Source organism: Cherax quadricarinatus, chromosome 54 (genome assembly GCF_038502225.1).
Source record: "Cherax quadricarinatus isolate ZL_2023a chromosome 54, ASM3850222v1, whole genome shotgun sequence".
NCBI classification, from domain to species: Eukaryota; Metazoa; Arthropoda; class Malacostraca; order Decapoda; family Parastacidae; genus Cherax; species Cherax quadricarinatus.
The window spans coordinates 20656640-20671492 of NC_091345.1; the positions used below are offsets into that span (position 1 = coordinate 20656640).

Sequence of the window (14853 nt, forward strand, 5' to 3'; positions counted from 1 at the left end):
AAGCTGTACAGAAAGGAACCATCGTCCCCAGTGTCCGTGGTTCGATCCCCGACACGGGTAGGAAATATTGAGCGTTTCCTTACACCTGCTGTCCCTGTTCACCTAGCAGTAAGTAGGAACTTAGGTTAGTTTACTGGCGTGGGTCGCATCCTGGGGGACAAGATTGAAGGACCCCAATGGAAACAAGTCCATGATGACGCACTGACTGTTTTATCCTGGGTGGCTAACCCTTGTGGTTAAAAATCTGGAAATCTTATCTAACCTCACATCACGGTTCCTCTTCCTAAACTACCTATTATGTAATTATAACAATGTCCGTTGTGGTGATCAGTGCTCCCTCACATCCTCCCCTCAAGGAAGGTTCCTTGATGTTGGTGAGGGGCTCTTGATTTAGGGAATTGGATCTGTGCTCCAGTTCCCCGAATTAAGCCTGAATGCCTTCCACATCCCCCCCCAGGCGCTGTATAATCCTCCGGGTTTAGCGCTTCCCCCTTGATTATAATAAAATAATAATCCCTCACATCCGCTCAAATGTAAATGTCCTACATACAACGCTGATCAGAGAAGTTTATGCAGTCAGGAGAGAGAAATGGAGAGAGTATAAATGTGAATTTGTAGAGACAGAAGAGTAGGAAAATAGGGGATGTCTAGCTAAAAGATTAAAATAAATCGCTGAATGTACTTCTCCCACGAGACAGGCCACCAGAAGATTCAGATGACCGTCCACTCCCATTTGGGAAGCGGACTATCTCATCACTGAAATTAAAGAAAAGTATAGTAAGTGACAAGACCCCTTGCTTATAATCCCCAGGAGCAAGTTTAATGGGATGAGAAGGAAAGAGGAGCTGAAGAATTAATTCCTGTGGTATACGCAATAAAGGGGGCTGGCTTCTTGGTCTGGGGAAGCCACAGCCCCTCTTCCTATGATTTTAGAGTCACAGAGTTGATCCAAAATCATAATATCGACTATCAGTGCATGAAGGACAAAGAAGGCTGCAAGCACCCAGCCAGTAGAACCCCATGCCACAATGTCAGGTGTATACCGTAGTCCAAAATATGATCAAGTCCGGAGCTCTGGAATTAAGAGGTTATCCACGCAAGTCAATATAATGTCATTTTCAGGCTACAAGGTTGGTTGACTAATAATATCTTTACCTCTCTACTGTTTCTGATGTTTCCGTATTTAATCGCCTCTGTACTCGACTGAAGTAGCTTATTGCCAGGCGAAGAGTTTCAAAAATAATGATACCTAACTGTTACAAGCCTTTTTCCATCACCCTTCATTGGCGAAGTTTTGCCTACACAATGGGCATTTTCAAGCCACAAACAGGAGCCCATTGAACCATTCTAGGCAGGAGAAAAAATTCAACCCTTTTCAATCAACATGTCTAACTTTTCATCTCCTTACGTGCCCTATACACATGCTTGTCCTCCCTCTCTAGGTTTATCATTACTTGAAAAGTCCATGTGCATAAACGTGCAAATCATGTGTCAATCCACAAAACACGAAGGAACGGCTTCCCACGTCTGACAGCAATGGAAAGACAACGGCTAGGAACCCAAGTATGGTTTGCTGTTAACCCGGAGGGTTAGTAACCCATAATCCAACAGATTTCGTGCTTCATACGGGACAATTTCATCGGGGTCGTTTAATCGCCCCACCCCTACCCAGGATGCCACCCAGAAGTCTGCTAACACCCACGTACCTACTTACTACTAGGCTAAAGGGCAGCAGGTGCAAGGAAACATGCCAAAAGTTTCACCTGTGCCCGGGAACGATCCCCAGTCTCAGCATGAGATCTGATGTTATCAACCTAGACTAAGATCAACGCTGTCACCAGCAGGTCCCGAGTCTGGGACGGTACTAGAGAAGAGCTGGAATAAAACTTCCCTGTACGGGGTTAGCAGATCTCAGAGCGAGCACCTGAATGTATGTTCACCACTGCTCTGAACGCCTGTCTGGGCACCGCGTTTAAGAATATTTTTGTACTGCTAGAAATTCTACACTACTGTTGTGTATAGCACAATTATAATTCTAAATTGCCTGCAAAGCAATAAGAATTTGAAATGAGATTAACAGTGGCAATATGTATTAATGGCAATGAGAATGACATATCTGCTGTAAAACTGTTGGCCTAGTCCTCTAAAAGTCATAATTACTTTATTCGGAAAGACGGCCACATACCCAATGCCATTTGAAAATTAAGAACCATCAGTGTATATCGCCAAAGCATGTGAATGTGCTCTTAGGTTAAAAGGGTGCGCATGAGACCACAATAGATGTTAGCCTTTGAGCATGGGAAGAGTAGAGAACATAGCTGGAACTTCCCAGGAATGGGGGAGGGAGAACATCGGTGGTGAACGCAATGAGGATGTTGCACCGCCTGCAGAATCTTTTGCTTTCATAGGGAGTGATTTTCGTGTGCAAATTTGGTACTAATCCCTCTAGGAATTTCCAAGTGTATATAATCGTGCATCTCTCCCGCCTGCGTTCCCGGGAATACAAGTCGAGGAACTTCAACCGTTTTTAGTAATTTAGGTGTTTTATCGTACTTATGTGTGCCGTGAAGGTTCTCTCTACATTTTCTTGGTTAGCAATTTCACCTGCCTGGAAAGGCGATGTTAGTGTGCAGCAATATTCCAGGCTAGATAGAGCGAGCAAATGGGCTTGGAGTGCACAAAATAGGACAAATCTGAGGATTCGCTTATCAGCTCCGAGTGTAATGGGTTCAGTTTTTAGTAGTGTAGGCCTATTCTAATATATGGTGCATACTAATAGGCATGCCATTCACATAGCACAGGAATAGCAAAGGGCCCGGGATACTACCTTGAGGAACCCCACACGTTATCGGCATGGGTTCTAATTCTGTGTTGTTAAGATAAGATAAGATTTCGTTCGGATTTTTAACCCCGGAGGGTTAGCCACCCAGGATAACCCAAGAAAGTCAGTGCGTCATCGAGGACTATCTAACTTATTTCCATTGGGGTCCTTAATCTTGTCCCCCAGGATGCGACCCACACCAGTCGACTAACACCCAGGTACCTATTTGCTGCTAGGTGAACAGGACAACAGGTGTAAGGAAACGTGTCGAATGTTTCCACCCGCCGGGAATCGAACCCGGGCCCTCCGTGTGTGAAGCGGGAGCTTTAGCCACCAGGCTCTTGTTTCTCGGGTAGGACTTAAAACCATTCTACAGAACTCATGCCGATAACTTGTAGTTTCCTACATAATATATTGTGGTTGACTGCATCGAAGGCGTTTTGCAAGTCTAAGTTTACCATACCTATGAAATTTCCTAGCAACATTTCCGTTCTCATTTAGTCCACCAAATTAGTGAGGGAGGTGTCGGTTGAATGAGATCAAAACCTGACTGGTAACTATGGAGAATGTTTCTGTCATTAAGATACTTAACTACTTGACAATATACCGCCTTCTCTAGAATTTTGGACATCACGCTATTTTTCTTGAAGATAGGAGTAACACTGGCCTCTTTGAATCCTTCCGGGACAGTATCCATGGCTATGGACAAATTTATTATGTGCGCAATGGGAATTGATAATTCAGAGGCGCCATCTCTTAGGAACTTACGCGGGATGTTATCGGGATCAGTGCTCTTAGTTGGGTTTAATTTACTTAGCTCTTTACGCACAGTCATTAGATACACCTATTAGTTGGCAACTGTCCGGAGTGACGCCCTTAATGTAATATGTTTTAGATTTATCCTAACCTCTTTAACCGGTACAATATTATCAAGGATGGCAGTGAACATCATTTTGAATTCTTCCCAGGCATAATGATAGCTAATGTGAAAGAATCAAGTTGTAGCAGTGCCCCTTATTTATAGCTTCATATGTAACCATGTATTTGTACTCGAGCCTTTGTTTATAGGATTACTAACTAGTTTTTAAGCTCGCATGCCAGTCTGTATTTACACTATAGGCTCACTTGTTACCTTTTGTTTGTAGACTTGTGTACTAGCATGTAGGTTTGGCAATTTTTTTTACAAGAACACTTGCAAACCTCTAACATTACAGCGGGTACGATAATGAATTTCAAGTATTTTAGAAAAAATAACTGAAACTTTCCACTTCGATCGTGTTAATTTCCTTAGTTAAAAGCACAAACAGGATTCTCCTGTACAATTCTGTGAAGGCCATCTTACCTTCGCAGGAAATATTTCCACAGATCACTGTCAAGTTAGTCTTAATACTTTATTTATATATTCTCGTTATGAATTGCCGTAGAAAATGTCCAAGTTTCATTTTAATATTGGTTTGGGTAACTTAGTAGAAGAAACCAACTTCTGTCAGACAACGTCAGCCGAATAATGCATTGTCCTTCAAACATGTCTCCCCCCATATTCACATATAATCCGGAAGCCTCGGGAACAGTGATTTCCGATTGACCAATCTGGTTTCCAGTCTGAGACTGGACCGGAAAGGCTCGGTGGATTGGTCACAATTTGGTATACATTTTCTTACTAAAAATCTCCATTTACGTTACGCAAGTTCAGTAAGGTTACGTATGGTTTTGATATGCTCGCTTTGTCCATCACTGAAAATAAACCAATAACATACCACAATGCTAATAAATTAAACAAAGGAAATAAAAATATCCACCAAGCACTGAAGACTGTAAATCACTTTTTAGCCTCAAACAGTCTGAATTACGACAGTTTACAAACGGCATTACCAGTTATAAAAAAAAAATTAGGCTCCCCCCACGTGCTAGTTAATAAAATGGTTTATACCAAGCTACTTATGTTTATTAGTGTTATACAACTAAGTGCTTATAATTATAACTTTGATTTTTAAAGAGGTGGACCGGTAAGCCAGCGGAAGTCCTCCGTCAAATGACAAAAAGCTCCAGCTGTGGGTCATCATATGACTAAGACCTGCGTTAGGAAACACTTGCCCTGTTTCCTGACAAACCTTATAACTGAAGACTGAGACACTTATGTAACATATGAATCGTCATTAAGGAAACTTTTCGCCACACAGTGGCTTCATCAGTCCAATACATGGCAGAAAGGGTAAGTAGTAGTAGTAGTTTGAGGTAATCAGTCCCTCAGCCTGGAATAGAGGTGTTAAGTCCATCACTCTTGTAGAAAGTACAGCACATGGCTGGAGAAGTGGCTTATATATTGGTCAGGCGAGTCGAAGCCGGAGGAGGCCGGATCACAGTGAAACCATCCACTAGTATAAGTAGGTCTTCGTCTAAAGGATAGGCAAGTATTGAAGAATTCTTTGTATCAAGATCCCATGATGTTGCAGTGTCTGACATGTGATAAATAGTTTTGAAAACCGACAAGCCACTGTGTGGCGAAAAGTTTCCTTAATAAAGATTCCTATGTTGCATAAGTGTCTCAATCTTCAACTCGTCGGTTTTCCAAACCATTTATCACAAACCTAATACCTAGCGTTATACAGCTTTAGTAATTAAATCAAATTTTAATTCCATAAAATGCATGACGTATTAAGCATATAATTACCTCAGATTTGGCGTCAGGAAGTCATTAAAATGAGGCTACAAATATAAACTAAACAGGGTAACAATACCTCTTTCTCCTTTGCTTGCTGAGCCAGCTGTTCTTGTACAACTGGAGGTGTTGGATGGATTGCAGCCATCCCAGCCTCCTCTCTAGTCTCCACCATCTCTACTGCCTCGCCAAAGATAAATGATGTGGATAGCCAGACTCTTCCGCCCAATTGCGATGCCTCTGTAGTTTACAGAAAATATTAAAATATCAAGCTCAACTAAACCCTTCGAAAAATGCATTCAAAATTATTTTAAACTTTTCACACAATTTAAACTAGGAACACGAAGGAAATGAGAGGGTAAGTCAATATGGGTAAATAGAAAATCTTAAAGGGCCTTCTTCAAAAGATTAAGCATTCCTCAGCTTTTTGTTAAAATAATAAAAAAAAAGCTTCGTTTCGAAATAAAATTAAGTTTGGCACCGGCAGACATAAAATACCCCATCCTCCTCCTGTCACTAATACCAGAATGTACAACACAACTTCGGTATGTGCAAGTCAACTTCAAACTGTCCTTAAAGTGTTTTGGTACAATCCTAGGAGTGAAACTAATAAAGACAAATGCAACAATTAGTACATAAAGCCATATTTCGCCCACTGGTTTTTCAACAAGACAAACCAGAAACTTGTGTACTATTATACACTACCTTTCAAACATTTTTTTTTAGTGGGTAGCATAGGAATTGTCTTTGCGCACTCTCGAAATTAAAAAAAAAAAAAAGTTTGTTGGCATCAGAATAGTGATCAATGCAAGTTTCTGCAATGTCCTCCTTCACCACTAACTTGGTGTTATGATTTCCTGTGCTCTCGATTTTCGAGAAACGCTGTTCAAGTGGTTATGAAGGACAATCTGCAGAAATGTCGCTGCCACAAGGCTGCCATTATCACAGCTTCCGACACCAAACCAAAACCGGTAGTTTTATCATCCTTGGAGTGTCCGGCAAGCTTATTCTACCCTACAAAAGCAGGCAACTCCTGCTCAAGCTCCTGACATCACTGGACCTAACCTTACCTAGCTCTCCCGACTTCCCCGACAGGAGAACCGTCATTCTTAGATCCACTCAACATTTCTGCACTTTTAGACATCCCTTCTCCTTTGCCATTCACTAACTTGCAAGAATGTATATTCTTCAGCGGTTGCCAAAGAACCATTCCACCAAGCACACACCAAATGCCTTGCTCCTGACGTTGACCAGCGCGCTTACGAAAGTACCCTCAGTAAACTTTAAACTGCCAATCTACAACACAAGAAAATCCCATTTTTTGTTTTGAGGAGCTTAATATGGGCATACCTATCGAACAACTTATCCATCCACACAATTCATCATTACGGAAGTAGAAACTAAGCCTAGGGCTTATATTATCTACTAGCGAATACAAAAAAAGAGTGGGGCACAGAGTTTAGAGGAGTTGATACAGAGTATCACGTGATGTCACCGACTTCTAAATCTGTCACTAAACGGTGCAGCCTCAACACGAACCTCACCGGGGAAAACAATATACTACTACTCGTTACCGCTGATAAATTTAGGAGGCGGTATGGTGGTGAAATATCGATTAAAATATGCACTTGTAACAAATCCCTAACAAGCCACAAAAGTGATGGTTTATAAATACCAAAAACTTAGGTTACTGTTGCTGGTAGCATCCTATAGAAGGATCTAAAGACCCCAATGAAAATAAGCCACACTTCGTTTGCTTGGATACACATTAAATTAAAAAAAATAAGTTTCGGTAATAAAGCAATTTAGGTTATACGAAGCTTACTTCACCATGAGGACGGAAGGAAGATCACCCGTAGACGGAGCATCAATGATTAACATAAAATCCAACTTAACCCAATGTAAAATAACCTACATTACATCTGGCGGAGTAAGGTTTAATTAAACCTTATTCCGCCAGATGTATTATAATGAAAAAAGGAGCGCTAAAGCTACAAGGATCACCTGACGCACCTTTGTTTACATTCACTTTTCCTCGCCGTGATTGGCCAAGAGCGGTAATACTAAACACTGATTAGCCCTGACATGATGCATGACATGATGGCCCGGTGGCCTGGTGGCTAAAGCTCCCGCTTCACACACGGAGGGCCCGGATTCGATTCCCGGCAAGTGGAAACATTTCGACACGTTTCCTTACACCTGTTGTCCTGTTCACCTAGCAGCAAATAGGTACCTGGGTGTTAATCGACTGGTGTGGGTCGCATCCTGGGGGACAAGATTGAGGACCCCAATGGAAATAAGTTAGACAGTCCTCGATGACGCACTGACTTTCTTGGGTTATCCTGGGTGGCTAACCCTCCGGGGTTAAAAATCCGAACGAAATCTTATCTTATCCTCAAATAAATTATTTTTACTAAATTCCTCCCGAAATAATTTGCACAAGAAAATTGTGCCATTTATAGATAACATGCTTGTGTTTTAAGAAATAAAGTGATTTTTCAAAAAGACCCCATCTCCATATTTATCCCTTAGCCGAACCTCTAAAATGAGATAAAGGCTTTCTCGTTAAAACTATTATCTGTCTTATTACACAAATTACACTACTCACGTCAAGACTTCAGTTTCTCATGAAACAGCCTATGCAAAAGAGAACTTACCTCACAAATTGTCCACCAATTCAGTGGCCTATAAATTCAGCTTCTATAAATTCAACTTGACCACCACACACAAATTTACCTGTACAATAAAGTTGAAACTAATGCACCACAACACAAAATCCTAAACACGCATTCCCGTTGTCACCCTCACACTGAGGGAGGCGAGCAGTACACACCCTGCTTTCCTCTAAACTTTGGTGATGTGGCAACCACCTGGGGATAGGCTAGGTGTTTCAGCGATTGTTAGCTTATTCATTATGTGCAGACACAGACAAGTGTATCTCTTAGTGTATGTACACGGAAAAATAAATTTAGTCGTTATTAGGAAGCAAAGCATCTTCAATTTACATTAAACGTTAACTGATGTCTTCGCCCCCGTGTAGTCTATATACTCAATAGGAAGTGAAACCAACATTTCTTGCCGTGAAGAAAAAAATGGTCACTCAAGCAGGGTACATACACCGAGAGATGTAGTACTATGTTTATATTCTGAGAATTTACTCGAATTGCTATCTTTCGGATTAAGGTATCCTTAATTATAGTGTCGAGGTGGTGTGTGGCCTTAAGGCCTATCCAAGGTCATTGAGCCTAACAAAGAAATTGTGTGGACGAAGATATATGTATACAGTTATGACATTGTTTATAAAGGAAATGTTTGGCTACAAGTGGCTTCGGGTTATCTTTATTGTAGACGTTTCGCCATCCAGCGGCTTTATCAATACAGATTCTTGGACATAATTAGAAAACAGAAGAACTATATATATGTGCTGGACCTTATCAAAGAAATTATTAGAAATATTATGTTGAGGGGGAACCTATAGTGGTCACACAGCGCCTGGGGGTATGGGAGACAATCAGGTTCAATCCAAGGAAGGGGAGGACAGGTCAGATTCCTTATATCAAGAGCCCCTCGCCGGTATCAATGGTACCTTCCCTTGACCAGTGTCAAAGAAATTAAAAATACAAATAAACGACCTTGTACTATTCATCGTTGTCAACAGCTTAAAATGCCTTCGTGAAAAATGTATTTGGAGCTGCTCATTCAATATTTTAATATGAAAGATGACAAGTTCTAGCGATTGGTTGCACAGTTGCAGTTATAGCAACTGTGCTATAAATGTCATTAAGGGGATTAAACTCTCAGTGTTTATATAATGAGAACATTACACCTCTATACATACCCTGCTTTGTTTAAATGGTATGGAAAGCCAGCAGCCTGATTGATCAGGCTCTGATCCACCAGGAGGCCTGGTCACAGACCGGGCCGCGGGGGCGTTGACCCCCGGAACTCTCTCCAGGTAATCCAGTGCCTTATACACCGAGAAAGTCATCGTAAGATTCATGGCAAGAGACATTTTTTCCCAACAAAGAAAATACCACCAGCTCCAGTTGCATCTGCTGTTAATAATTCTAATATTTGACCCCACTATTATTATTATTACTGGAAGGTGGTAGTGAACCTTCATCTGCTACCTAGTTGTAATCATCAGTGTTCGTCAGGACACCAATAGCCAATCTCTTAAACCTCACTCTTAGTCCTCACTAGCTTAGCAGGATCAGATCTTCTCATACCACATATAAGTACTTGTTCCACACACAACAAACAAAACAAGGATTGGCTATACAGACACAGCAACCCACTTGTGAGTGTTTCATTGACTGTGGTGACCAAGGGGTTTAAATTCTGAATCTGAGTATTGTGAGTCAGGTGGTAATACCCGTCTTTCTCATACCTGTACGTCATTAATAATATCTCACACCTCGTAGAAAATTAACAATTTGGTAACACTCAGATCACAGCTGTACACAATTAACAATGCAATAACACAATTACCAATGCAATATTTGTCTCACATCTAAAACAAAGTGGAATCGCCTGTCTCACACCGGTACAGGAATCATAAAAACATTTGCTCTTACACCCTGCCTCACTGGATGAAATAAAATCACAGGCCAGAAATTTATAATGAAACAAGACGTACAGAGAAACTATACTACACATTCACTAGGATAAGTCTAGGCACATATGATAAAAAAATTATTTTTGTTTTGGCTTCATTTATTGCATTATATTTCGCGCTTTAGAGATAAATATTTGAAATAGCTTGGGTCATTCATGACACTAATGCAAAATTACAATACTATGTGTTTGTGGTGTCCAGTGAAGTATTTTTCCGGCCTCAGTCCACTCGTGAAGGACACTTTCTTCAAATTATTGTGACTGGCTTTGTGCTGTGGGGTTACGACAGATCATAGTACGAACTTTCTCTTGTGGTGTAATAGGGTTACGACAAAATACAGTACGAACTGTACCGTGTCGTAGATTATGTGCACAGGCACCTCGATTTTTCAACGCCCTCTTTTCATGCATAAGGGAAATTACCAACAATCCGCTGGCTGAATCCAAGAGGGAATTTGATAAGTTCCTAAAGCAACCTGATCAGTCGGGTTGTGGTATATAGGTTGGACTGCGTGGGGCTAGCACTAACAGCCTGGTTGATCAGGCTAGCAACCGGGAGGCCTGGTCTGGGACCCAGCCGCGGGAGGCGATGATCCCAGGAATCGATGCAAGGTACACGCAAGGCAAACATGGTTTCAAGTGTCATTACCCCCGCTGCCCGGTCTCATATGAGGCCTCTTTGGTGTTCTTCCCAGTCAGATTGTGGGTGATAGCTGCCAGAACGACAACATAGATACCACAGTCCAGTTGATAGGAAGTTTTCTGAAGGAAGTCGTCAAGTCGTGAAGACAACAGTAATTATCCCTCCATATGAAGGGAGGTTTTAAAAACCTTGAATAGTTTGAATGTGTTCTTTCAGTGTGTTTATTGAGTCCCTACATTCTACTGAAGAGGTGTTATTCATTGAGGGTATCTTGAGTGAGTTCTCTTTTAGTGTTTACTAAACTCCTATTTTTTTATTGATGACATATTCTACAGTGCGTCGTGTGGCCAGCTCTCATTAGGGGCTACTTTAGTGAGTCAATTTGAAACAAGTTCCTCCAGGATGTTTCAAAATTATAATATAATTTTCTTGCTTACACTTCAGGGAATTCAATTTGAATATTAAAGCGTTCCCAAAAGTTCAAGGAACACAATAGTATTAATGCAAGGAAAATTATAAACTATGAAAACAAGAGATTCCAAGCAAATGATAACTCTTTTAAGATACTTACACTCTTTGGACCGGAATACCGCTGTACACAGCTCCTTTTTTAATGCAGGTGAACTAGATCTGGAGAATGTACAGTGAAATTTCACTATTCGTATCAATTCACCCAAACTACTGAACGTAAGTTCGGTAGTTCCTAGATCCCTATAATTCACTTCCACTCTACTGACTGGTTTGATAGTGCTTTGTGCTCTGCTCCAAATTTTATTCAAAAATTTCCATAGCACACTAGCTGAAATGGGTCCTCGTTGAACATCACATTTTCTGTGGCGCACCGAAAGACCCACCTGAAGGACCGGGCCGCAGGGAACGGGGAAACGTACAAGCGCCTGCAGATAAGAAAAGGTAACCCATCTCTTCATCTTTCCCAGTGGGCCTGGAAAGCCTTACTCTCCAAGCACAGACACGTACGTTGTAAAGCCAAAGGATCGTTGTCGGAAACAACGAAGGAAAAAGAAAAGGAATATTTGGATTACTAACCTCCGAGATTGATCACCTAAGATAGCCAAGCGGTTAGGACCGTTTGCTGGAACTTTTCCAGGGCAAGGTGAGACGGCAAGCAATTAACATGGCTGTTTTTTCTTGACTCAGGTCTAATCCACGGTGGACCACAGCAACTCCTTGCCTCTCTTTTCCCCGCCTCCTTAGCTGAGTACACTGCTGATGTAGAAAGTTTTGTTCCATGCAAGCAGTATGGCTTATTTCTGTTGGGATCCTTGGGTCTACTAACTCCTATGCATTTATTTGGTGTTAGGTAAACAGGGGTGGCAGGTATAGTGAGATTTTCACCCAAGTTTCGCCTCGCCCAGTAATTAAACCCAGGATTTATCAACTAGATAACAGGAAATTAAAGAGCCAAATACGTTCTAATAATAATAAATAATTTATTATTCAGCCCGTCCTCTTACTATATATTGCAGAGGTTTGGTTTCTAACGAATTAGAACACTAGGATAATAATACCACCACAAGGTCCTAGATGCACTAGAAGACAAAAAGAATGCAGATGTAATATATACAGACTTTGCAAAAGTCTTCGACAAGTGTGACCATGGCGTAATAGCGCACAAAATGCGTGCTAAATGAATAACAGGAAAAGTCGGTCGATGGATCTATAATTTCCTCACTAACAGAACACAGAGAGTAGTAGTCAACAGAGTAAAGTCCGAGGCAGCTACGGTGAAAAGCTCTGTTCCACAAGGCACAGTACTCGCTCCCATCTTGTTCCTCATCCTCATATCTGACATAGACAAGGATGTTAGCCACAGCACCGTGTCTTCCTTTGCAGATGACACCCGAATCTGCATGACAGTGTCTTCCACTGCAGACACTGCAAGGCTCCAGGCGGACATCAACCAAATCTTTCAGTGGGCTGCAGAAAACAATATGAAGTTCAACGATGAGAAATTTCAATTACTCAGATATGGTAAACACGAGGAAATTAAATTTTCATCAGAGTACAAAATAAATTCTGGCCATAAAATAGAGCGAAACACCAACGTCAAAGACCTGGGAGTGATCATGTCGGAGGATCTCACCTTCAAGGACCATAACAATGTATCAATCGCATCTGCTAGAAAAATGACAGGATGGATAATGAGAACCTTCAAAACTAGGGATGCCAAGCCCATGATGACACTCTTCAGGTCACTTGTTCTATCTAGGCTGGAATATTGCTGCACACTAACAGCACCTTTCAAGGCAGGTGAAATTGCTGACCTAGAAAATGTACAGAGAACCTTCACGGCGCGCATAACGGAGATAAAACACCTCAATTACTGGGAGCGCTTGAGGTTCCTGAACCTGTATTCCCTAGAACGCAGGCGGGAGAGATACATGATTATATACACCTGGAAAATCCTAGAGGGACAAGTACCGAACTTGCACACGAAAATCACTCACTATGAAAGCAAAAGACTTGGCAGACGATGCAACATCCCCCCAATGAAAAGCAGGGGTGTCACTAGCACGTTAAGAGACCATACAATAAGTGTCAGGGGCCCGAAACTGTTCAACTGCCTCCCAGCATACATAAGGGGGATTGTAATAAAGTTGGTAGAATTACCGACAATATGTAAAGTAAAAGGACACAAGTGCAACTAATGTGACATTTATTGTGGCAACGTTTCGCTCTCCAGGAGCTTTATCAAGCCATTACAATGGTAATGGCTTGATAAAGCTCCTGGAGAGCGAAACGTTGCCACAATAAATGTCACATTAGTTGCACTTGTGTCCTTTTACTTTACATAAGGGGGATTACCAACAGACCCCTGGCGGTCTTCAAGCTGGCACTGGACAAACACCTAAAGTCGATTCCTGACCAGCCGGGCTGTGGCTCGTACGTTGGTTTGCGTGCAGCCAGCAGTAACAGCCTGGTTGATCAGGCTCTAATCCACCAGGAGGCCTGGTCACAGACCGGGCCGCGGGGGCGTTGACCCCCGGAACTCTCTCCAGGTAAAACTCCAGGGAACCAAGGACGGCCGCTTTCATATTCCAGCATCTCATTGTGGCCATCCAGAGGTAAAATGTTTGCTCCATACTTGACCCGCATCCCGCTTCAGAGGAGATTCAAAATAATCTTTAATATGTTGTACTATTGTATTCATGCTTGTGCCTTATATATATATATATATATATATATATATATATATATATATATATATATATATATATATATATATATATATATATATATATATATATATATATATATATATATATATATATATATATATATATATATATATATATATATATATATATATATATATATGTATATATATATATGCAATAAGATCACAGTAAACAGGTGATTTTAAATTATGCAAAACAACCACTGTGAAAGAGTAGTGAAATTCCAAGCGCATTCGTGACTGCTCACATTGTCAAGAAGCTGTTAAAGTAATACATCAAAGGAAGGCAATAAAAGGGCTTAGACCTGACTGTGAGGTGTGGTCTAAGCCCTTTTATTGCCTTCCTTTGATGTATTACTTTCATAGTTCCTTGACAATGTGAGTAGTCACGAAAGCGCTTGGAATTTCACTACTCTTTCACAGTGGTTGATTTGCATATATATATATATATATATATATATATATATATATATATATATATATATATATATATATATATATATATATATATATATATATATATGCAAAACAGTCACTCTGAAAGAATAGAGAAATTCCAAGCGCTTTCGTGACTACTCACATTATCAAGGAACTATGAAAGTAAAGCCCGGTGGCCCGGTGGCTAAAGCTCCCGCCTCACACACGGAGGGCCCGGGTTCGATTCCCGGCGGGTGGAAACATTTCGACACGTTTCCTTACTCCTGTTCACCTAGCAGCAAATAGGTACCTGGGTGTTAGTCGACTGGTGTGGGTCGCATCCTGGGGGACAAGATTAAGGACCCCAATGGAAATAAGTTAGTCCTCGATGAAGCACTGACTTTCTTGGGTTATCCTGGGTGGCTAACCCTCCGAGGTTAAAAATCCGAACGAAATCTTATCTCTTATCTTATCTTAAGCTATATAAGGGGTCTGGC

At 41.2% G+C, this 14853-nt stretch overlaps 1 protein-coding gene across 1 annotated transcript in view; it reads right to left on the bottom strand.

The window, feature by feature from the left end:
* The window catches only part of LOC128699200 (alpha-tocopherol transfer protein-like), a 125150-nt gene that overhangs the window by 53275 nt on the left and 57022 nt on the right, over positions 1–14853 (bottom strand). The window contains exon 2 of the mRNA XM_053791784.2: positions 5560–5720. Coding sequence (XP_053647759.1) covers positions 5560–5655 — 96 coding nt within the window. The 5' untranslated portion in view covers positions 5656–5720. The remainder of the gene's footprint in view (positions 1–5559; positions 5721–14853) is intronic.